Here is a 24,208-nt window from a genome sequence, read left to right on the forward strand (position 1 = left end):
CTTGAGGATTTTTGGTTTAGTTATTTCAGTTTAAATCCCCATTTGTGTGCATATTTTTTACTTCATCTACTGCAGCTGTGAGCTGATTTTTCTTTGTCGTGTTTTATACACTTTGCTCAACCTGGGAAAATAATGTAGTTGGTCATTATTTTCTGCAAGTTCTAGCACAACAGCGGGCGGGGAGTCAAATGATGAAATTTTGACCAATAGCGAAAGGGGGGCGAGCTCGTGCAGCCAATCAGAAAACAGAAAGTCCTCGCAACAGCTGGTGGGCAGGAGCTCTGCCCATCTTGGATGTCATGTTACAGGGAGTTTATATTGTAAAGCAGACCTTCCTGCCAGCTTTAGCGCTGTCACTCTACAATTGCAGGGTTATTTATGTCTCAACCACGAATTTGAAAATAATGAATTCACAAAATACATAAAAATTATACCTGCCCTAAACGTAGTTTTTAAGCGATTCCAAAATACGATTTAAATACAAAGTGGCATTTTTCTCTTACCCCCAACTTCATGATCACCAAATTGCATGTCAAGTATAACAGTTAAAATAAGTTGTAAATCCACCTTTTCTGTTTTTGTTTTGTTAATACATGTCTCTTCGAACAGTTACATACGTTTTTTTTAACATCTTCATATGCTCTGCACCTTGTGTATATGCGCATTCCCGTAAAACGAGGAGACAAAACAGTGAGATGGCACGACAAAGAAGAAGTAATTTGACATGAGTCTTGTGCTAACACCACGGGTGTACCAAAGGTCAGTCATCTTTGACATATTTTGTATTTTTTAGCTATATCTTTTCTGACTCGACTGAGTGTGACACTCTAACCAATGCAACCCTGTTACCCGTATTACCAAAAGAAGATATATATTTTTTAGTTTCCTTCTTTTATTTATATAATTATATTTCTCCAGTGTCCAAAGATACAGTCCAGTAACTGTATCAGTAATGACAAACATAATATATCCTTTCAGTCATGTTAACTTGAGAACCCGGTTACTCCAATTTTAACCCTCTTACATGTAATTTGTAATAAAATAATAATGCCTATGAATCAGCGTTTATTTGCGAATTAAAAATGTATTCTATACATATATGAAAAAACTGGTAAAATTCCCAAAAATGTAAATTGTTATGCATAAAGTAGCCCCGTGCTTAAGGAAGTTTTTCCACCCTCTTATTAAAATAAAAATACATTTTAAGTAGCGTGTTGCTACGTAGTTTATGACCAATTATAATCGTTACAGTGAGGAAATAAAGCGATGGAGGACACGGGAAAGGCGCTGCGGTAACCACGGTAACTAGTGGAAATCTCGCGTGATGATCATGCCTGTCGATAGGGGTTTATGCGAGGAAAAGTGGAAAATCGAATGATTGATGCATTTGCAAAACGGCAAGTTAGCTATGTTTCGGTCACCTCTCTCCGAGCATTACAGCAAAACGTACCAAAATTGCAGAATTTTTCTTAGCCGGTCGCATTTTGCTCCTACGTGCGACGTATAAAGCCACCCAGGGGGGTTAGTGATACGGTTGACTCTTCGCTAGCTAAATCGACTAGCCATGCTAACGCTAGCTGGTTAGCTTTGTTTACATCAAGTGCGCGCCTGGAATCTGTTAACGGATTTCTGACCCGGCGAATTCATGATCTCGCCAGTCCGTTGTTCAGTTAAACATCGACGAGGATACTGGGTTGTAGAGTAGATTGGCTCTATGGCTATCATCGATGATCTCTTGTGCAAAACGTCCGGCTGATGCAGTAAGCTAATGTTAGCTACGTAATGCTAACCTTTTAATTATGGGTGATTTGCTCATTCGAGTCAGCGTTTGCCCTTAGACTTTGTTGGAGATGAGTATAATTATAACTCTAATAGGTCCGAATTAACAGGAACTGTAACTGCGATATGAAAGAGTTCGCTGGTTAAATGTAATGACTGCGAACCGGTGATGCTAACCTTAGGTAGCCACCTGCCAAGCTAGCTAACGTGCTCGTTTAGCGATAACCGCCTCACCATGGTCGTTGTTTCATATTGTATATATTACTGATTCATGATTAACATCTCTTTTGACACACTGGAGTGACTGCTTGTTGCGTCGCTAGAACAATTTGCATCCCCTCCATCACCCTGAGGCTGGGCTCTCTTTACGTTGCGACGAGCCGCTGGATTTTTTTCCTTCCTCGGACCGTGTTTCCCTGAGGCTGCGGAGCACATCGCCATGAACCCGGTTAATGCAACCGCTCTCTACGTGTCTGCCAGCCGGGCCGTGCTGCAGTGCGACCCGCGGCAGCCTCATTCCTTCGCAGAGATGTACAAACTACTGCCCTTCTTCCGAAAGTCCCTCGCATGTCTTGTCTGTGGTAAGTGATTTGAGAATATTATAGCAACACAACACACTTTCAGTCCAGCTTTAATGTTATTTGCGACACTGTATTCAGTTTTGAGCCATACATTGGCTGAATTGTATTAAAAAATAATTACCATTAATATTGACTGAAGTGTCCGTGGGTGTGCGTGTGATCGCAGCAGTTGTGACACGATTTGTCGCTCTTGTCTCCGTGGTCTCCTTGGCAACCGAGGCTGGAGCACCAGTCATCCGTCCTCTTGACAAGACAGATGACTGCTCCGTTGTTGTGCCTGCTGCAGAGCCATGTGTTTCTTATTCATGCTTTATTTACCAGCCCGCTTAGCTAGTGGAATATATGAGCTGACACAGCTTGCACTGAGGAGACGGGCAATATTGACAGCTATGCGCGACAACATTTTTGACCTTTCCCTATTATTTGACAGTGGTTTTGCTATGCTTAATTCTCCTGTGAAATATTCAGTCAGAATTACATGTTTGGTTATGTAAGCAGTAAATATCAATAATATTTCTGTTAAGCTCATTTGGTTCTTATTTGCTTGGTGCAGATATGGTTCTGGCTAGTTCAGTTGATATCTAGATTCCGAACAAGTCGTTGATAAATTGGTAAAAGTTCATTAACTGAACTTTTTATCAAATATTTTGATACCAACTTAATCAATTAAGCACTTGTTCCAGGTTTTTCACCTTTATGAATTGCAGCTTTCTCTGATTCATTTCACTTTGACTGGATCATTTTTTTGGGTCCTTGACTGTTGATCAGACAGAGCAGGATATTTTCCATCTCTGTGATGTTGTGGTAGTGATATATCATTATAGGATATAATATATGCTTATGCTGCTCCCTTGTCACATTTTTAATTTGGCAAAGCCGGTGCCTTTCCTGACCCAACCCCAAAGGGATTTGACTTTCCAGCTGGAATTGAACTGGGGACCTTTTGCTTGCCAAGTGAAAATCCACTATGCTATAGTTGTTAGTTTATAGCTGTTGTTGCTTTAAAAAATCACAAATGTATCTGTAAGAATTATAATTAAGAAATGGTTATTGTAGCTAATTGAGAATACAGCTGTTTCTATAAAGCTATGATTACGTGAGGTGGAGCTGAGTATAAATGTCTCATGGCCAGCTATATACTGTGCCATAGTAACTGTGCCTTTGTTCAAAGGTACTAAACAGGTGGATTTTTTTTCTCATTTTTTTCTCAGGTAAACTGCTTCAGGATCCGATTTCTCAGACACATCCAGAGTGTCAGCATTATGTCTGCTTGGGCTGTAAAGGCCAGAAAATGCAGATAAGGCCATCATGCAGCCGTTGTAAGGACCACTCCTCCTTCCAGGAGAACAAACAGCTCTCTTTACTGGTGCAGTGTTACAGGAAGCTCTGCTTCTATGTAATTCATTCACCGTTGCTGTTGTGTGTCAGCAACCATGTAGGAGGGTCTCCAGAGGTAATGGCTTTGCTAGAAGAGGTGCTATTGTCGCACAAAGACGAGATGGAAGACCCAAGTCTAGTGCACGAAGATGTGAATCCCTCAGCTCCTGAGTCCCTTACGCCCACAGAGGCACCACCTGCTCCTGCAGAGCTCTCAGCTGTACCTCAGAGCTCTTCCTCTGATCCTCCCTGTTTCAACGGCCCACAGGAATGCAATGGAGACGTGCTGGAGGATGTAGATCCCTCTTCTCCTGAGCTGGAGGTATGCGAGCTGGTAGAGGAGCAGGCACAGGCAGGCCTGTCTGTATCCAATACCGGTTGTGGAGGACTGGAACTGAGTCTGACCACTGGACGTTTAGCCCCAACACCAGGCACTGTGTGCTCACTCAGGGATGGGGATTCAAGTAGCAGGGAAGTGGAGGAGGGGGAGGTGTTGCTCCTCAGTGTGGAAGAGGTGTTACAGACATTGGATCCCCTTCAACCTGGTCGAGACTCTCTTCATACACAGCCGGTTAGGACACATACTCACACACACACAGCTATGGACAGAGCACACACTCAGATGTACATACAGCTGGATGCAGCTCACAACTACACACAGATTCAAACAGGCAGGACTAATACAGTGGCAGGCCATGGTGCTCACACACATACATCTTCCTTTGACCCTCCTTCAGCCTCCAAGCCCCCACCAGTCCGCCTTAACCGCAAACGATCTCATTCAGAGAGTGACAGGGAAAAAGTGAAACCTCTCCCGATTGCTTCTATCCTGCAGGGCTCTTCCTCAAACTCACACACTCCTAATCCCTCTCACACATTGCACACACATCCACCCACGCCTTCCCTAACAGTACCAGCACACACATACTCATCGCTTCCCAACGGAGCACCTCCTAAGCCCAGTCGACCTGCGCCGAACCACAATAAAGGTGCCAGGAAACATCCGGAGCCAAGCCCTAAGAAGCCACATGTCAAGGCTCGCACTGGTGGCGCTTCCAAGACAAAGGAAAGAAGCAAAGACCAGCGGTTGATGGCAGGCTGCCTGGTACCTCCAGCACCTGCGAGGCCTCCATATAAGAAGCCAGTGGAGAAGAAGGGCTGTAAATGTGGAAGAGCCACTCAGAATCCGTCTGTGTTGACCTGCAGGGGACAGCGTTGTCCCTGTTATTCAAACCGCAAGGTAAAACCATTAATCTATTAAATGAGCACATTATACGCTTAAAGATTAATGCTGTCATTATGTGAGTTTGTGTAGATTGTTCATGCTGCTATTTTATGTGTTAGTGTAAACATATGACAACGATGTTTTAGTACTTTTGTTTCTAACCCAAAGAAAACAAGTAATGGAAAAAATAGATGATGTATTAGTCTGCTGTTAGATGATATATTCATGATATATGATATATATAAATATTCAAACTTAGTAAAGGCAGGTTTTTGTATTCTTTTGTGACAGTATCAGAAACTGAGAGCTTTGCATCGTTTGTGCCACACTGGCCCTGTGTAGCTAGAGTAACGCTGTTGTCTGTTTTCTCTGATCTTTCGCAGGCATGCTTGGACTGCATCTGTCGAGGTTGCCAGAACTCCTACATGGCCAATGGTGAGAAAAAGCTCGAGGCCTTTGCAGTGCCAGAGAAGGCCTTAGAACAGACGCGGCTTACGCTTGGTATCAACCTCACCAGCATCACAGCAGCCGCCGCCCTCCGCAACCCGGCAACCACCAGCATCCGCGCAAACACCCTCCTCAATGTTGCCACCGCAACAGGGACCCCCGTTTCGACAGCTTTCCTGTCCCCCAGCCCCCCACAAGAGCCCAACTATGAGGAGAGCCTCGAGTTGCTGATCGGCTGAGAGGCTGGGACTCCAAAAATAGACAGCATGGTGCTGATAGAATGTGACAACTCATCATTGTCTGTCAGAAAACGTGTACCTACCCCATTGAGGGGAAGGAAATTTAAGGCAGCTATGGGTCTGTCCTGTCCTGTAATCTGCTTTCCTTCTGTGTCAGAAAATGCTGAGTAGTACGACTAGCATGGGTGTGCCAAAGCCTCCTGTATTGTGCCTGTGTGCCAGTGTTTATTGTTGCCTGTCTCTAGTTAACACTTAAACTCGGTTCTTAGGCTGTTCTGTACATCACAGGTGCTTTTTTTTTTTTCCATTCATAGACCAGACATACTCTAAGAGGCAATAGAAACTTATTACAGGTTTTGTTTGTGTGTACACTCACAAGTATTCGAGTATCTGTGAATCCCCCCTACCCCCCACATTTGGTGCAACAACAACTACATCATCATCATATCAAGGTTACAGCATTTTTCATGTTTGAGTATTAGTCCTTAAGCTTTAGAAATACATAATTTGTGTCAGGACAGCCCTTACTAATCTTTAACCCTCTGTGTGTTCACACCATAATTGTGAAGGACTCTTGTGACTTATATATGTAGATCGTATGTCTCACACAAGACTGTATGCCTTTTCTAGCTCATTAATTCACTCAATCCAAGTACTGTCGGATGTTAACGAATTTGTCTTAATGAACTTGACTGATGCAGGCATTGTACAGGCAGCAAGATAATGTCAAAGCACTTGGCTGGTTCCACAGTTTGTGAGTGTAAGTGTGTGTGTGAGTGAGTGTGTGTAAGTGTTTGTGTGTATGTGCCTGGTGAGATTTACTGTAATGTCAGTGGGGAGGCGGTTGTTGGGTTGTGAGGACTTAGTCTGATTGATTGGCCAAATTACAACTAAAACCGTTCTTAGCATAGCAATAGGAGCACCAACACGGAGGCTCCCAGCTCCAGTGCACGCACACACAGTTGTTTACAGTATTGCCGTTTTAGACTTCAGCTGACTGTCTTCAAAAACAGTTACTGTTATGCTTTGGTTATGGGATTGTACATGACTCTGTGTGTATAGATAAACCGAAGCCATAGGTCATCATTTACAAGATAAAATATGCTCTGTCCATGGATTTTTTTCCCCCACACACTTGTAGTGTTCAGACTGATCGGAGACCAACTCAGAGACTATTTTTGATACCAAGCGTTTAAGATTTGGTACCACTGTCTTTCCTTTTGGTTAAATCACAATGAAGCCCTCCCATAACTCAACATGCTGTGTTGTCCGCGTTTGTGTTTACTGTCTCGGCTGTAACTACAATATGTTTGTTAGTCCAGTCCAGTGACCAAAAAGAGACTGCAGGCCACCCACACACCTTGGTGGTTCTTTATTGGCAAGAAATTAGAAGGCGGATTATAACATGACCTATCTTCCTGTGTGTGTGTGTGTGTGTGTGTGTGTGTGTGTGTGTGTTTCAAAATGTATTTCTTTTGGGCATTACTTGAACCCTGATTAAGTTTTTGGTATCGATTTTTTTTTTTAACTGTAAAAACTCTTGTTTGGGGAGTGACTATTATTGCTGAAACATTCACTGCCATATTATGGAAACATGTACTACAACATGAATTAAACGATAGTTTTTTACTTTTTCAGTATTGTCTTAAAATTTAATTAACCATGAACGTCTTCACTAACATTTATTGGCAATCCATCCAGTAGTTTTCAGGATACATGTAGTGATATAGTATGTGGGGATCACGATTTGTGTTTTACACTTTAGTGTAAAAATGTGTTGGAAAACACTTAAAATACAGTATAATCTGACACATCTCACATATTAGAATATCATGAAAATTCTTTTTAATGGTAATTTATTTTAATAGTGCGGGTTGCTACTAAAACTTGCTGCATCAGTGAATGAAGGGATTCATTTTTGTCACTGCTGAGGTGTTCCTGAAGATCAGGTTACTTTCATAGGAGCCTTCAGCTCATCTCTTGGGTATGCTATCTCCTACCGTTCTCTTCTTCCTTCTGACAATACCCCTGCGGGGTTTGGGTCAGGCAAGTTGGCTGACGAATAAGTCACAGCACTGACATGGTCAGCAAACTATTTTATAGTCATTTTGGAACTCTGGGAAGATAAGCCCTGCTGGAAATGAAAATCTGAAGCTCCATAAAGCTTGATTGAAGCATGAAGAGCGTTAAAATCTCCTGGTAGATCACCACCAGATCACTTTACACCCCAAATCGTCACAGACCACATAAAGTTTTGAGTGGACTTAGAGCACCTTGGATTTTTAGTTTTTCCAGACTTTAGGATCTTAATTTTCAAATAAAATGCAAATTTTACTTTTAGCTGAAAACTTTGGACCACTGAGCAACTTTTTAGCTCAGGTAAGTTCCTTTGATTCCGATGTGATTTGATATTAGGATTGAGAAAGCTGTAGTATCTTTCCAGAAGACACCTGCATGTAGTGGCTCTTGATGCGATTCCAGCCTCAGTCCAACACTTGAAGTTTTTTCACCGTTTTCCCTACTTTTTCCCTTACAATACACTTTCTATCAATAGGCTTTACTACAAAACTCTGTGAACCTCCAGTTTTTACAGGAATGACATCCTGGCTTATCCCTTTTGTAGAGAGTATCAATGATTATCAGATCATGACTGTCAAGTCAGCAGTTTTTCCCATGATTATTGTTGGGTGTACTAATTCTAAAGGGTGTTCTCATTTTCTGAGATACATCTGTGTTTTTGTTAAGGCATTGAGAACTTCAGAATCCCTTCATCTCTTTAATACCACATTGATTCGCTAGATTGCACAGCGATGACATAAACGAGTAGGAAGTTTCATTCATAATATTCAACATGTAAAATCTTGTCAGAATTTTTGATGTAAGACCTCTCATGTGCCCAACATCACTGCCCTTTCCAGTGACTGATAACTCACCTGGGAACTGTTTCACCTGCAGGCAAAACGGATTGGTTCAATAGAGGGCATTCACGCGTGACATTTAAATCTCTATCTATTGAATGGTTCCAAGTGCACCTCTATCTATCCGAATGCAAAACATAATCCACGTTTGCTGCCGTACATCAAGCTTCCATGAAGTTTCTCAGGCTTGAAAACGGAATTCATATCCTGCGTTAGGTCGACCAATTAAAAGGCCACTGATGGATTTATTTCGATGACATTATTTCCGGAATGTCATACATGACCCGCGGTCCCGAAGAAGTCCTTTTGCTATCCTTACAGTCTTTTCTTCTCTTCCAGTCCTGTTCCATCCGACTGCCACTTATGTTATCAAGCAACATTCTGCTTCACCTCTGCTCATGCCTTTTTAAAATTTCAGTCCTGGATGCTTATTTTTAGCTCACGAGGAAGGCCCCAAAGTAGTTTGCCCGACCGTCCATCTCTATGACACTAGCATTGCTAACAGTAATGAAGAGGCGATCTGCAGGCTGTAGAAAGGCAGTGCCAGCCTGATGCAGAGAGAAGAGGCCAGGCTCCTGACCCCGGGGCCAGCAGACACTCCTAATCGATTTCATCAGTAAGATAGGTGCCGTGTAGGAACTCATCTGTGGGCAACACCAAAAAGAAAGAAAACATGAATAAAGCATGGCATTATATATCAGCACATATCACTGATTTGTAAGCGTTCTACCTTTCGGTTTAAATTTACAGGCTATACTGACTTAGTTTCATTTTATCCTGATTGACACTGAGGTTATTTAAACCAACTCAAGCTCAAAGGAAATCCTGTAAGGATATATGCATCTCAAACAAGAGCAAATAAAGTAACTTAACACTTGAAGGCTGTGAGCTTTAAATGTTCTTTAATGTATTTGAAAGAAAAAGGAAGTGTGTACTTTTAAGAAGCCTTAAAGGACACAACACTACTTAAACGGAGGGACAGAGATATAGATATTGGAAGAAAACTAAGTAATATGGTTAATGATTTCTTGGATTAAAAGGTTTAGCTGCCTTTTTAATTCCATCTCTCACTTGAACGTCATGAAACCATATTTATTCGCTAAAACACTAATAGTATAATTTCTAATTATAGCTATAGCTAACCATCACCAGTTATCCTTTAATAAGTAAAAAAGTTTTGACCTTCTTGTAGATATACTGGACAAGCTGAGCTCCTTGCTCCTCTCTTGTTTCCCCGTCCATCTCCCCCATGGACGGGAGTTTGAAGTAGGTCTGGGCGTAGATGTAATAGAGGCCTGCTCTGGGTACCAGCAGCTCTCCTCCTCTCAGCTCTATGTTCTGCAAGAAGGACAGGCCTCTCTGGCCTTCCCACACTCTGATGCGCTCTCCCAGGTACCCCTTGCTGCTCTGTAAACCTGGAACAGCTACACGCGCATACAGAAAGTAAGACATAGTATATATGCATAGAAAAAGCACTGAAATACAAAAACACTTAAAGCTTCAAGACTGAGTTTTATTAAACACTGTTAAAACAGTAACTGCTAACCAAATTATAAACAAATGTTCATGACATGTACAGTGGGTAAGTAATGTTCACAGATGTGCCCACAGACCAGCAGCTATCCACAACTGCTTCTCTAATAGATTAAAATAATGTTCAGCCATGTATTGGTGCTGCATACTGTGGAACAATTATTTTTCCTCTAACATGGTGCCTAATCTAGAACTACTAAACCACTATTCAATAAATTAGACTGTCAAATAAGTCGTGCATCAGTCAGACACCTGCACCACATTTGAGTGGCTCCCTCTAGTGGTAGCATGGAAAAAAATAAGACAAAGTAATGCATGCTCCTAGCCTGTTTCCCCGTCCTCCCCACTTATTTACTGCGGAGATGTTGTTCAGCACAGTTATTAACATAAAGACCGCACCGGTTTTAATGCACCTTGCTGACCTAACATGCAAAAGTCCCTGGGTGGGCTGCATCCGGCGTAAAAGTCCACGCCAAATCAAAAACATGCAGATCCCTCCACTGTGGTTGAAAAAAGAAGATGAGCTCGCCATTTTTAAAGTTGCTTTTTTGAAGAGTCACAATGAAGGTACAAATGTGATTCTACACATAGTACCTTTAAAGTGAATTCCTTTCGCATGCTTCAAAGCTTTCCTTTTACATGCTATTCCTCTCAGCGGGTCTGTGTACACTGGATCTATAGTCCATTGCATACAATGCTTGGAAAGTATCTACGTGGGCAATATATGAGCTTTTTTTCTTTTTCATTTCTCAGACAAAGACTAATGACTCATCTCAAAAACACCATAGGAAACTCCAGGGTATGAGAGAGCGGTTGTACAAGCCCTGACAGACATGTAGGTGTGAGGAGGTAACAAAATCTGAAAGGAGCCTCGGAAGCCTGGAAGCAAAATTCTTAACCTATGGCCTTGAAAAGGTAAAGCAGTGTGCACACGTGTTATGTGTTTCAGGTGTTTGTTATGCATTTCAGAATCAAATGTAACTGATAAAATGATCCTCACTCTCTGAATTTGGAGGCTCTGCTGATGAGACAACACCAGTCACATGTGCACCAACTTTGGGAAGAGAGACCCCTGTGAAAAATGAAACAGAATACACACACATACACACGGGACATTTTCAGTGTAAGAAGCCATGCGTGACAGTGTGATTGACATTGAATGGTATGGTTCTTACTTCTCTCTGGAGTAGGTATCTGGAATCTTTCAGCAATCTTCTGACAAAAACAAAACAAAACAGAGGAATAATAAGAGAGGAGGAAGTGAAAGAGATTACCAGTTATGTAAAATACAAACATACAGAATCACTAAACTAACGCAATCAGAATCAGCAAGGAAGTCACCACCGTGAACCCCTCAGTACACAGTCTGCTTTAACCCAGCTGCGATGGCAGATGTCCTTTTTAAGGACTTCCAAAAGTGAACAATCAAAACAGTCAAATTAGAAGTAACCAACTCTATCAAATTTCAGCTGAACAAAGATCAATAAAAACCTTCTTTAAGTAGTAGTGGACCTGTTGCGTGACCTGCCAGCAGGGGTCGCTCTTCTTTTCTGCCGCGTCCAGGAAGTTCAGATTCGGGTTTACAAGACAGGACATGCTGCTCCTGGAAAAACTCTCCTGCATCTATGAGAGTAAAACAACAAGTAGAACAGGGTGAAACTAATCAGACACATGTGAAAATTCTTCTTACCTACCAACTGATCTGTAAATATAAAAGTTGAGGCACTGGGTATTAGGTTACATGTTCTCCCGGTGTAAGTGTCTGTGGCATAACCATCATTGATATACATGGACTGCGCACATTGGCTTCAAAATACCTGTTTTGGACGCAGCTCCATGAGGTGAACAACAGTGCTTAGAAGGCTTTTTAAAAAATTAACAGCTTTAAGTCTGCTGTAATCACCATAAGACATACTGCGTGTGTATGTGCGTGCTTGACAATTTGCTGGAAACATCATTACAACTAAAAACATAATGTCAGCAGGCTGCCCTTGCGCCACAGGTGTGTCTGAGCGGAGACGTGTGTGTGATTCCCGTGATTATGATATTTTAGAGGCGTTTTCAGCTCGTCACAATGTCTACCCGTCTCTGAAATGCGTTGCTTTAGGGTGTCACAACCCATTTCCTCCAATTGTTTAATGTTATCTCGCCCCAACTTTCTTCGCTCTCATTGTCCGGCGCTGGGTGCAGAAATTCCCGCAGGGATTATTACGGGACTTTTAGGAGTAACCTAAATAACCTTTCTAAATTTCTCTTTAAAAATAGATATTCCCAGCGCATTTATTTCTATTGCTTGTTTATTTATGAGGCAATTAAATCAAAGTGGTAAAGCAATTTTAATGTTTTTCTGACTATATCTGCGGTCCACAGGTCATTTGGAGTTCATGTTTTAATATGCAGTTCCTCTGTCCTCGATCATACTTATCTTGTTCCACAGGTATGAGCCGCATGCCTCAATGAAGATCTGTGTTCTTAGTAAGCTTAGCTTGTTCCCATGAAGCATGTCAGGACACCATGTTTGACGCCTCTCACTCACTCTCATGCGTTCCACGCAAACCAAACGCATTTCTTACCGTGTTCAGGACTTTGTTGAAGTACATAAAACTGACGGCGACCGCGATGGTCTGGAGGAGGACTGCTGCGAGTAAGATGAGCCCCAGACTCTGGACAGAAATGGACATGGCCATATCACACAACGACTGAATTCACCAAGAAAAAAAGTTAAGGATCAAGAAAGCGCTTGAGTGAGGCAGATCAAGCTCTGTTGCATTTCTTCTGTGTAGGACAGAAAGAGAGAGGGAGGGAGGAAAAGTGTGCAGGCGTCTGTAGGTGGAGCAGAAGGGAGGTATGGAGCATTACAACAGCCTCAAGATGTCACTGTTATTAGATAGAAAGGGGCAGGGAGCTGCTGCACATGCAACTTTAGGATGCCTTCAGTCAGTGTCGGAAATGTCAAAACTTGCTTCCTTTTTTCAATAAAATCTCCTTTTTGTCCCACTTCAAACATTTTTTTTTGCTACTAATAAAGTCACGTACTGTTATATTATGATATAATAAAGAAGGTCACAATCACAGACAGAAAAGTATGTATATGCTTAAACCATATAAAACTATATGCAATCTTGAATTAGTTCAAAATAGAGCCTAAAAATTCTTTCTTTGCATGACTCAGAATAGCTTTACGACATTTAATCCCAGTGTCCTCAACTTCACCCATATTTCACAACTCAATAAATCTGTCACTGTGTCCAAGAAGCAACTAATCAGTGCATTTTTACAACTTAATTCCCCAAATGTGGGGATAATCGAGGACAACATGAAGGCCCTGGAAACAGTCAGCCGTAACATGTATTGTGGTTTATGTACCCATGAAGCAATTTTGTTTTGTCTCTCTTTTATGATAGAAATAAGTTATCTTGGTGTCTAACTGTTAAACAGCTGCAGGTGAAGTCAGTTAAGGAACCTTGGTTTGCAGTTATCCTCTTGGCCTTGCTTGCGTGTTGCTTGATGAAGGAAATAAAGCGGTTATTGTTAAAACATGTGCTGTATGTCACATGTGTCGCAAGTAAGAGACTGTGCAAAGCAAATCAAAGCAGCAATAGGCTAACACTGTGAGATAGTTTTGGATAGAAGTACTGCGCAGGTAGCAGATCATCAGCATCTGAAAGTAATCTCCTTCCTGCTATTGTGTGGTGATCTGAGAGACTTCTATTTGATTAGTGCTGAATGACCTGCCATTTTTAGGGCTTCTGCGTACCCACATAGTATTTGTCACAGGGGAGTGATTTAATCGGGAGAATTTAACCTTGAGTAGTTCCCGTGCTTTCATTCCATCACCTCTAACCCTTGCTCTATTGTCAGTGTCAGGAAGTGAAAGTGGGGCTGAAGGAGTTCACAGCTCCAGGATGTGAGTGACCCTCCCAACAATCAAACGCTGAGGGAAAGCATGCAAAGCCCATTCAAAGCCGCACGCATGTAACTTTAATCTTCACACGTTTGCACATCACTGAATATTTCCCAGCAGGTTCACTAAAGCAGGCAGCACCAAAGTACATTCAAATATACTCAGAAGTTTAAATGAGGATCGCAGCAGAGATTAAAATATCAAAAATGCGGAAGGCAGAGTAAAGACTAATGTGATTCCCAGGCTTGTCAGAGAGAATGAATGGAAACGGTGAGTGATACCTGAAGACTATTTGGCCTCAGGCAAGCCAGACGACACCCTGAGAGACATACCTGTCAAAACTTCAACAGCAAACATGCATTTAAACATGCATTTTTATCAGCCTTTTTCCATTTGTCTTATTGTTATTTCTTCTCCTTACCTTGAGACATTTGGTGACCTTTGACCTGTGTCAGCTATTTTCTCATGCAGGTCTTGGCTAGCTTTAATCCTCTAGCAATTCGATGCCTAAAGGAATAGTCAGACATTGTGGGAAATATGCCCGTTTTCTTCAATGAGTGTAATCAGTAGTTTCACCTTCTTGTGATCTCTTTGTATTTCTATTCATGAAGGTAACTCTTGAGTGTAGACTTGGACAATGATACATCTACTTGCTCCAGCGTGATCCTGACTTGGTTAGACTGTGGTAAGGAGTTTTTCTTAACCAACGAAAGAATTCAGCAATAATCCACTTAAGCTGTCTTCCTGGTCTTTTAGTGTTGTTGGTGGGGACAACTAAGCAGTAGAGTTTGCACAAACCAAACAGTAATAACAACTAATCACTGTGCAATCGACTGACAATAGCTGAAATACTGTGACATTTGGCTGCTATATCTCATTAATGAGTATATTTAATTGCTTATTTGGTGTATTTATATATGTATTATATGCTATATTTATGCTTATATTAATATTCAAGGCATATGAACAAGGAACTTGCTTTATCTGATCATGTAAATGTTTGTCAGTCAATTTTCTACTTCGGAAAAGCTCAACAATTAATGATCATGTGGAAGATGTATATTTATATATACTTGTACTTACTAACCTAATTTATATAAGTTACACTTCAACTATTGTATTTTTAGTCAGTTCTTTATATGACATTTGTTGCTGTATAATTAATTAATTTGCTCATTTGGATGTAATTAATTACTGGTATATTTTATTATATACTACCCAACGGTAAAGGTTAAATCAGGGACTTTACTTGTATTTACTGTTTTGCTAATTTAAGAGATTTACTATAATGGAAAAGCATATAGCATTTATCATATATCCTTTCTTAGTAACCAAATTTAAAAGATATTTGATCGTAACCCTTACACTCATTTATAGTCATAGTGATAGTGAATTGCATGTTAATCTGTGTATCAGCTCTGTGTCTTTGTTCTTATATTTAGATGCAGTAGGTTCTTGTGAGGGGAAACACCTTTCTACGGAAGCCAGCTAAATCACTGGTGTCTCGATGCATTGTTCGACACTTTGTTTTCTGAGCAGCTGTAGTCCTCAGATGGGAATTTAGGGAGATTCCATGACTTCACTGAGAGGAACGCAGGGAGGAGAAGCCTCAGGGGAGGGACAAGACAAGTAGAGTGCAGAAGGGAGTAGATGGAGTGTCCTTTAAATCTATAAGTCTAAGCTTTGCTTCAGAGCTTTGCCCCATTTTTCTCATAACTGTCACAGTTTTATAACACCATGTATTCTTCACAGAGAGACAGATGTTTTTTCCCTCAGTATTAACTAGTAGGTTCCATTTGAGGTATTTGAAGTTCAAATCCAGATGATTTTATTCAATTAATGTTTTTGCAGTTTATGGTCAAAATTTATTCAGCAATGCCATTTTCCTTTTAAAAAAAATTGTCATCAGACAAAACAAATGAGTAACATCATGTTAAATGGGTGCTACTACAGAAGAGAAAGATAGTCTTGTAGTCCAGCAGGGGGCAGGATCACACTGATTATTAGGGCTGTAACAAATTATTTGTGTGGCCACCCAAAATATTCACTCAGTTCTCTTGAAACTAATTAAGATGCATGCATAGGCCGTCTTACTCCTTGTATTAATCGCACGTCTGGATAAATGAAGAGGCTATGTCACGAGCGGCGTCTAGTATAAAATCTTTCCCAAATCAGACACGTGGATCCAGACAAGAGATGGAGCAAGAGGCAGAGAGATTTTAAGATTTCGCTGGAGGGACAGGATTAGAGGTTAGTATGTCAGAGGAACATCTGAGGTTCAGTCTGGAGACAAAGTAAGAGAGGCAAGGCTGAGATGGTCTGGAGATATGTAGAGGAGGGATAGTGGATAAATGGGGCAAAGAATGCTGAAGATGCAGCTGCCAGGCAGGGGGAAAAAGGACATCCACGAACCTTAGTCTATCCCAGAAGCAGGGTACACCCTGGACAGATCGCCAGTCTGTGGCAGGGCGAGGCTATCTCTTAAAGTACAGAATATTATATGAGTATGTAGACTGGTTGACCATTCACATAATATTTGTGATTTCCAGCTTATAGTTTTGGCAAAAGGAAACACAATGAGTACATTTAGTCAACCTGATAATGCCCCATGTTCAACAGAGAAGTTTTTTTTAATTATATATATATATTTGTTTTGGTTTTCTGCAATAATCAGTGCAGTTCAGTCCAATGATCAGAACTTATGTAACTCAAGCTGAACATTAAGTCATCCAGAAAAACAACAAATGTGAATAATGAGACACACGGAAGGAAAATGCACCAAAATCATACTGTATTTATTGCACATCACAGGCTGATGATGTATGCTGTAGCTGTGAGCTTTAATTTAAAAAAGAAAAAAGGTTTAAAAGAAGGAGAAAATTGGAACTCGAAGCCTGCAAATGCATTTTATATACAACAATCTGGTCAGGATCGTGATGCTATCCCTGCACCTGGCATACATGCAGCTGCTTTCGGTTAACTGCTTCTGACAGGCAAACAAAATACCTTTCAGTCATTTATATAAAACCAATGAATTACTGTAAAAATACAGGAAGATGAGTGTAAAAATAAACAGTCATCAGACTAAAAGGAAATGTGCATTTTGTTAGCGATTGTCAAGAGCCAGAACATGTTAGACATTGTGTTCTTATGGTGCAAGCTGAACTCAAGAAAGGCAGTGAATACCTACTGAATACCTTGCTACTTAGATACAGCTTTGCTTTGAACTTAATACTATGCAAGCAGGCTAATATGCACGATCAGATCAGATTCATTCTTCAGATGAACACAGTGAAATGCTCAGATTTCAAATTTGGTATAAAATACAACTGAGGCTAGAATTTTGTTAGCTTTGCAGGTATCTGACCCCAAATATGTAGGATTCTACAAATTTATTTGGTTATGGTGATGATACAAAATCTAAATATAGCATTGTTATTATAAAGTATTGTGAGGGAACATGACCGTCTATACAAAATACCTTAAATATTAATATTTAAGGAGACAGTTCATTCAAAACCCAAAAAGTAAACCCCATAAAATTGCCAGACTAATTTTTATCCTTTGGGGTGCATGACAGTTTAAAAAATTCATGGCAGTCACTTTGATAGTCATTGAGCAACTGCAATATGAATAAAAGCGGCAGATCTACTGTATACCAGCCAACAGGGTAAAATACTGAGCACTGCTGAAACTGCTGACCTGACCTCAGCTGTTTTTAGTGAGAGGGGAAAAAACACCACAATTCAAATGATTGTTTTCGACTTTGGGGCCTAACTTGTGATGCTTTTGTTTTAATAGTGGAGTATAAATTAAAAAGATCTTGTGACATTTATTACTCATGTGTTTTTTGTGTCGCTACAAAACAGCACATGCACGATCCTTCGTATTGGAAACAGGCGATGAATGAATCCATTTAAGCAAAGCTATTGGCTGTCAAAGCACTTTAATGACTTTATAAAGTATCTTTATTAGTTGGTCACAGTGTTAGCTATGCTGATGTTGCCTGCAGATTAGACTGGTTCTAAGTATCACAAAACCTTCACATGTATTGAGCGTGTGCAGGTACACAAGGGCCCTGAGCTTAGATGTCAGATTTTTAAACAAAGAGTACATTTACTAGGCCTTCAGCCAAGCCTGTGATTCACAAAGACAAGGGCTTCCAACCATTACTCACTTGCAAAAACACACATACACACTTCTACAGGTTGTTCTGCAGCCAGCTGAGGTAACCCCTGAGTGCCTTCTTCCCAACGTCAAATTCAAGTGGCCAGGATGTTAAACTGAAACATCCATGGAAGCCATCCTCATAGTAGTCGCTGGTAACAGCGACCCCTGCATCCTGTAAGCGGCGAACATACATCAGCCCATCATCCCTCAACACGTCATGCTCACATGTTAGAATATATGCACGAGGGCATTTTGCCAACACTTCTGGCCCAGCCAGCAGTGGTACCGCTCGCACATCAAGCAGGCCTGGCACCTTCTTCAGAAACCCCTCAGATCCCTTTTCCACAATAACAGGCTTGTAGTTCTTCTTGTACTTCTGAGTAAGTAGCACATTCCAGTCAAGTCTTGACCTCAGCTCTGGGGTGAGTGAAGAGTGTTGCAAAGCGCTGTGGTTGTTCACTAAAAACTCGGGCATAAGAGAGAGGTCAATGTTCAGATACTGCAGCCAGAACTGGATCATGCTGGTCCGGTAAAGGACGGGGATATATTGGTTCTGCAAATAGGAGGGTGTATTGAAATCCAAAGCCTGGAGCACTGGATAGATCAAAGCCTGGACACTGAATTTCACACTCATGCTGTCATCTACAGAAATCTGAAAAAACAAACACACAATATGAGTAATGGCTGTGTACATTACAATGCAGACTGTGTGGTGATGTCAAATGGTTGGTTCTCTCCTTTTCCTTACAGCAAGATGAACGTGTGTTTTTCTTCTTTCTTTCAACTCTAAATTACAACCAACAACAATGTGGTGTTGGACTTTTTTTTGTCATGTTGCATATTAGAGCCAGGTAGTTCAATTCAATTCATTTTGTTTATTTATTCGCCTCAAGGCACTTTATATTGTAAGGTAGACCCTACAATAATACATACAGGAAAAAAAACAACAATCATATGACCCCCTATGACCAAGCACTTTGGCGACAGTGGGAAGGAAAAACTCCCTTTTAACAGAAAGGAATCTCCAGCTGAACCAGACTCAGAGAGGGGCGGCCATCTGCTGCGACCGGTTGCAGTGAGGGGAGAAAGACAAGACATGGTGTGGAAATAACAGCTTTGTAAAGATAGCTTTGCAATGCAACTAATTTACAGTGCTGTGAAATAGCATGTGCACACATCCTGTTTTCAACTAGTTCTGTGTGAAAAACCAATGCTCCTCCCTTGTTAAATAATTAATTAAATATCATGGATAACTTTTTATAGAAAGCTGAGTTCAATTTCACCAGCCACACTCGGCTGCCAGACCTGTTGAATCAGACGAAATTACTTTAACAGAACCTGTCTGAGGTGAAGGGTTTTGAAGCCATTTCTAATTCTTTGGTGTTCCAGCAAACCATTGTGAGATCCATTATTATATTAATGGTGAGCCTTAAAAGGAGTGGACAGCTTACCAAAATTACTCGAATAGTGTATCGACAACTCATTCAGGAGGTCACAAAATAACCAGAACAACATCCAATGCCCTGCGAGCCTCACTTGTCTCAGTTAAGGTCAGAGTTCATGATTCAACAATAACACTGAGCAAAAGGGCTGCTTTGCTGCTTCAGGACCTGGATGACTGCCATAACTGATGGAACCATGAATTCTGTTCTCTGCCAGGATCAGTTTGTGTACTGAAGCTCAAGTTCACTTAGATTTACAGCATGACAATGATCTTGAACACACCAGCAAGTTCACCTCTGAATGGCTCAAAAAATTAGGGTTTTGCATCAGCCTGGTCGACTTAAATCCAATTGAGATGCTTTGGCATGAACTTAACCAAGCTGTTCATGTTTGAAAACCATTCAAAAACAATGCTGCAAAGAAGAGTGAGACAAAATTCCTCCACAGCAACTTTTTCCCTTAATAAATTAAAATCATGATTCATAAACTGCATTTTGTATTACCTTGGGTTATTTTTGTCTAGTATTAAAAACTGTCTGATCACTTAAAACATCTAAGAATGACAAATATGGAAAAACAAAGAAATCAGGATATATGTCATGATCCAGAGCATTATACTAGCAGTCGTGGAAGGCATTTTATGAATTAAAACATTTGGCATTTGAGCTTGATATACGAATTGTCGCATGCATGCAGAAAATAGCCTCTGCCTTTACCTCCTGAGCAACTGCAGCAGCAAGGTTTCCTCCAGCGCTGTCACCTGCCACAGCCACACGATCTGGGTCAATAGAATACTTGGCAAGAACCTCTGGAGACAAGAAGTGTTTGGCAGCAGCAATACAGTCTAAATATGGCACTGGAAAGTGCACATCTGGATACAGACGATACCTACACACACAGAGGGTTCAGATGTAATTTACTAGAGGTTTAGAAAGCTTTGGAGTATATAATTAAAGGGACACTCCACTGATGTTGTGAATGGAGACTACAGTTTTGCAAGAGGAAACACACTTACTCAACAGAGACCACAACAGTATTCAGCTCATCTGACACCATTCGGTTGGTAATATCATATGGCCCCTTCTCTGAGGAATTGAAAGAGTGAGAGACGGTTAGATATATGCCTATTGTGTTATTGACACTTAAGAAACTTTGCACCTAAAAAGCAAAGACAGCTATAATTATCACAAGTAATGTCTCAAAGTCTATGATTCTGTTTAAAGTAGGCATATTATTTTTATTTCTAACTAGAGAAAGCAGTTAGAGACTCACTGGTGGTGCCGAGGGCCCAGCCACCTCCGTGGAAATACATCAACCCTCTCCTCAGATGACCCTCCCCTCCAGCCGGGGGCTCGTAAACTCGCACTGGGATGCCAGCGAAAGAGATGTCACTGACCTTCACACCTGGAACGGCCCCTGCACTGGACTCAGTACTCAGAAATTCCTTTAATATCCCTTCAAAGCCAAATGTGAACTGCCTGAAAGATCTAGTTTGATGGTCAAATCCCAGCCATTGCTTCAAAGAGGCCTGAAGACAAGAGTAAACCAAACTCCAGCTCAAACCCCTTGATTGGTACTTGTTTGTTTCAGGACACACATTAAGAATTGAATACATAGATTGAAAGGAAATTAGTGGAAACAACAGAAAGTCATAGGGAATTTGGCAAAAGGCAAAAATGTAGTCATCTCTTGGCAGGATTTTGAGACACAATTTCTCACAGTCACCTTTCTCCTCCTACACTATGCATTACTGATATGTCTGCCCTTTCCCTCACTTAGAGTGTCACAACAGCAGTGCTGAAGACACTGTTGCACTGTCACATGTGCAGATATCACATTTTCACTCTAATGAAGGATAAAGTCAGTTTCTGTTATGCATCAGCACACTGTTCACTAGTGGGTTTTAAAACTATTTAACAATATCAGTCACACTTGAGCACGTTCTTGTGCATAACGTCTGCTGTAGAAACAATGAAGCAATGCAAAATTAATATTAGTGATGTTTTCTTAAACAGTGTCCTCAAACTAGATAATAATGACTGTTTTAAATCTTAAAATAACACAAAAAAACCCACAATAAATCCAGATTTTTAGTAAACTCTCGCTCTGAGGATTAGTCTCGGCCAGCGTGCTAATAATCTAGCCATCTATTGTCTGCCACTTTCAAAATGTAGAACACAGGTGAGGGTGCAAAGTTCATGATCCTCTCACAGCCCCAAAATAAAAGTCTCAATAACTTTTGAAATCACACAGTGGGATTACTAAATGAGCTCTTTCACAGACTTGGTGCATTTCAACCCTGCTGTGAAATCAGATTTCATGACACAAGCATGAAAAGTCCTCTGGATATCTGGTCATCCAGTAAAACTAAAAACTGGACTATAGATACCTTGAATCCATGACATCCGTATTTATTTCAACAGCATATCATTTTGCACTGTTACACTGAATATCAACACCAAACGTCATATTCTAGCAAAGAAAGATGGTACCTTTTCCCCCCCTCTAAATAAACACAAGGTTCAAAGTCCAAGTCTGTGTTTGACTATGTTTTGTTCAGAGCATGTTTTTAATAATGCAAGCTTTTCAAAGACACAGTGCATGCAGCCAACCTGTAATAACACATTTAATTAAAACTTTGCACATAGAAAAGTCAAGATTCTGTCTAATGCGATCCTTCTCATTCGTCTCTTTTTGATGCCTTACGTGCACCAGCTTTTCTTCCTAGTGAAAATATCTACTCTCTTACCACATGAAATGCTGTCCTTAAATAGGCATCCAGTATCATCAACTTCCACGGCTGCTGAATGGCATCAGGGAGCGGGATGTAAATATAATAAGCAAGTGCCAGCGTTAATGACACAGTAAGCAGGAGTGACAGCAGCCTCATCTCGCAGCTGTGGGATGATGTTTCTTCAGTTACTGACTGGGCGGAAGACTGAGACAGACCCCGCCGCTTCAAGCTGTCTGATTCTTAATTTGTCACTGGCGCTTGGCACCAGAATACGTGGGCAATTAAGCACTTCCGCTGGAAATCTTCAAAATAAACCTACATTTTGAAAGTGACGTTTCTTTTAAAAATAAAACGTTTTGAATAAATCTATTTTAGTCACATAACTTTGAAATTGGAAAACATGAAATAGCCGTGGTTCATCTGGTCATATGCAGGCAGGTCGTATGAAAAATAAAACAAATAAACTAAAAAAACAACAACAACAAAACAAAACAAATACATTGAGGTAAAAATACCCTAGTAAAAATAAGGCATCACAGTATTTTTATTGCGCGATTTGCATGACTGGATTAGGGCTTTTATTTTGAAAGCTGGGTGAAAACAGCAGCGAATGGGCATCTGGGAAGTGGGAGGGTTTGTTTTGAACAGCTGTATGCGTGTGTAAGTTGTATTACATGTTTGTAACCACCGAGAGGCACAATGGAGCTGCAGTCCATTAGACATTAGATTAGTGTGGGCAGATTTTGGAATCACATTTTAAAGGATGACAAACAGAATGGTATTATATGAATTGCTTCTGTATTTTAGGCCTAATCAAACCAACTAGACGGAAACCGAAAAGAGAAAATAGCAAAAAGAACTAAATGCTTTTCTTCAGGAAACTCAGTGTTAATCCTTGAGATGTAATTTTTTTTTAAAATTCCTTTTGGATTTGGAAAGGGAGGATTTGCAGTTTGGGGTGGAGTCATGTTCCTGTTCAAACTAGGAGCTCCTTTCTCGCTGATTATTGATGCCTTTTTATCTGCAGACATCAGTGTTAGACCAAAGTCTCACTGGAAGGTATTAGTGGTGCAATTATGTTTAAGTTGGTATGAATCTTAGAATACCTAGGGTGCAGCTAAATCTGCATCAGATTGCCAGAAAGGCCCAGTACAGTCAACAGTGCCGCAGACTTCATTGCAGATTGGGGAAAGCGTCTTCTCCTGTCTCACTTTCTCTTTCTGTGCTATATAACTCTGTCTCTTCCCATGGTTTAATTTTAAATGGCCACTGTCTGTCCCTGGTGGCCCGGTGTGAGAATGTAAACAAACATCATGATGATGAGGATCTGACCTCTGCGCTGAGCTGATTTTCCAAAACATAGTAGCAAGACCACCTGACCGTGTCAGCTTAGTCTCTTGGAGGACCAGCGTGGGGTTGACAAGGTGGCTGCAGGAGGTGATACAGGAAAGCTGATTAGTAAACAGGGACACAGTAGATCAGCCTGCTTGTTCCTCCAAAGCTCATTAATTAACACGCTGTCGGAGCAAATTTAGAAAACGACAGGTTGTGGTTTTATTGCCTCACTATATTTTCATTCTACAGTGCTAATTATGACCTCTTTCTCACATTGTACACATGTTTTTGTTCCAAATGATAATTTGAGCAACTGGTGCATAATGAAATCACTACCTTATGCAAACCGCTTCATCTGTGCTTTACAAGCCTGCCTAACGGAAGGTATAGCCAGAGCACAAAATGTGATGCTTTTAATGCAGATTTCGTTGAACCATCACGCCAAAGATATGGATGAGCAGCAGAAAGCAGATTATACAGCAAAATCAGTTGCATATATATATATTTTTTGCACATCATGGTA

At 40.8% G+C, this 24,208-nt stretch overlaps 3 protein-coding genes across 10 annotated transcripts; 1 reads left to right on the top strand and 2 right to left on the bottom strand.

The window, feature by feature from the left end:
- Positions 1-1,343: 1,343 nt before the first annotated feature.
- msl2a (MSL complex subunit 2a) lies at positions 1,344-7,285 on the top strand. The gene is made up of 3 exons (XM_026152277.2): positions 1,344-2,360; positions 3,572-4,977; positions 5,346-7,285. The coding sequence occupies exons 1-3, from the start codon at positions 2,219-2,221 to the stop codon at positions 5,646-5,648; spliced, it is 1,851 nt and encodes a 616-aa protein (XP_026008062.1). The 5' UTR covers positions 1,344-2,218; the 3' UTR covers positions 5,649-7,285.
- A 1,126-nt stretch (positions 7,286-8,411) lies between these two features.
- Positions 8,412-12,955, bottom strand: LOC113012218 (tumor necrosis factor ligand superfamily member 10-like). 8 transcript variants are annotated; one of them, XM_026152278.2, is made up of 6 exons: positions 12,673-12,955; positions 11,591-11,722; positions 11,275-11,314; positions 11,100-11,171; positions 9,749-9,990; positions 8,412-9,210 (listed from the first exon to the last, which is right to left on the bottom strand). In XM_026152278.2, the coding sequence occupies exons 1-6, from the start codon at positions 12,784-12,786 to the stop codon at positions 9,001-9,003; spliced, it is 810 nt and encodes a 269-aa protein (XP_026008063.1). In that variant the 5' UTR covers positions 12,787-12,955; the 3' UTR covers positions 8,412-9,000. The 8 variants fall into 8 exon arrangements, with proteins under 8 accessions (XP_026008063.1, XP_026008065.1, XP_080150175.1 ...); XM_026152280.2 differs by having other exon boundaries at positions 11,275-11,311; positions 11,612-11,722; positions 12,673-12,929; XM_080294049.1 differs by having other exon boundaries at positions 11,612-11,722; positions 12,673-12,929.
- Positions 12,956-17,932: 4,977 nt separating this feature from the next.
- On the bottom strand, positions 17,933-22,656 carry nceh1a (neutral cholesterol ester hydrolase 1a). The gene is made up of 5 exons (XM_026152720.2): positions 22,366-22,656; positions 20,889-21,144; positions 20,632-20,701; positions 20,333-20,504; positions 17,933-18,825 (listed from the first exon to the last, which is right to left on the bottom strand). The coding sequence occupies exons 1-5, from the start codon at positions 22,504-22,506 to the stop codon at positions 18,205-18,207; spliced, it is 1,260 nt and encodes a 419-aa protein (XP_026008505.2). The 5' UTR covers positions 22,507-22,656; the 3' UTR covers positions 17,933-18,204.
- Between the last annotated feature and the right edge of the window lie 1,552 nt (positions 22,657-24,208).

This window comes from Astatotilapia calliptera, chromosome 19, assembly GCF_964374335.1.
Source record: "Astatotilapia calliptera chromosome 19, fAstCal68.1, whole genome shotgun sequence".
Lineage (NCBI taxonomy): Eukaryota > Metazoa > Chordata > Actinopteri > Cichliformes > Cichlidae > Astatotilapia > Astatotilapia calliptera.

Excerpts from the sequence above, each read along its gene's own strand:
- LOC113012218 (XM_080294045.1), bottom strand. The coding sequence starts at position 12,072 with ATGTTTTTAGTTGTAATGATGTTTCCAGCAAATTGTCAAGCACGCACA. Across the intron at positions 11,723-11,916 it reads TGGAGCTGCGTCCAAAACAG|ATGCAGGAGAGTTTTTCCAG; the intron begins GTATTTTGAAGC and ends TTACTCTCATAG. Across the intron at positions 9,211-9,748 it reads TCCAGTATATCTACAAGAAG|ATGAGTTCCTACACGGCACC; the intron begins GTCAAAACTTTT and ends TGTTGCCCACAG.
- msl2a (XM_026152277.2), top strand. The coding sequence starts at position 2,219 with ATGAACCCGGTTAATGCAACCGCTCTCTACGTGTCTGCCAGCCGGGCC. Across the intron at positions 2,361-3,571 it reads CCTCGCATGTCTTGTCTGTG|GTAAACTGCTTCAGGATCCG; the intron begins GTAAGTGATTTG and ends TTTTTTTCTCAG. Across the intron at positions 4,978-5,345 it reads CCTGTTATTCAAACCGCAAG|GCATGCTTGGACTGCATCTG; the intron begins GTAAAACCATTA and ends GATCTTTCGCAG.
- nceh1a (XM_026152720.2), bottom strand. The coding sequence starts at position 22,506 with ATGAGGCTGCTGTCACTCCTGCTTACTGTGTCATTAACGCTGGCACTT. Across the intron at positions 21,145-22,365 it reads TAAGGACAGCATTTCATGTG|GCCTCTTTGAAGCAATGGCT; the intron begins GTAAGAGAGTAG and ends TCTTGTCTTCAG. Across the intron at positions 18,826-20,332 it reads CTGCTGCAGTTGCTCAGGAG|ATTTCTGTAGATGACAGCAT; the intron begins GTAAAGGCAGAG and ends TTGTTTTTTCAG.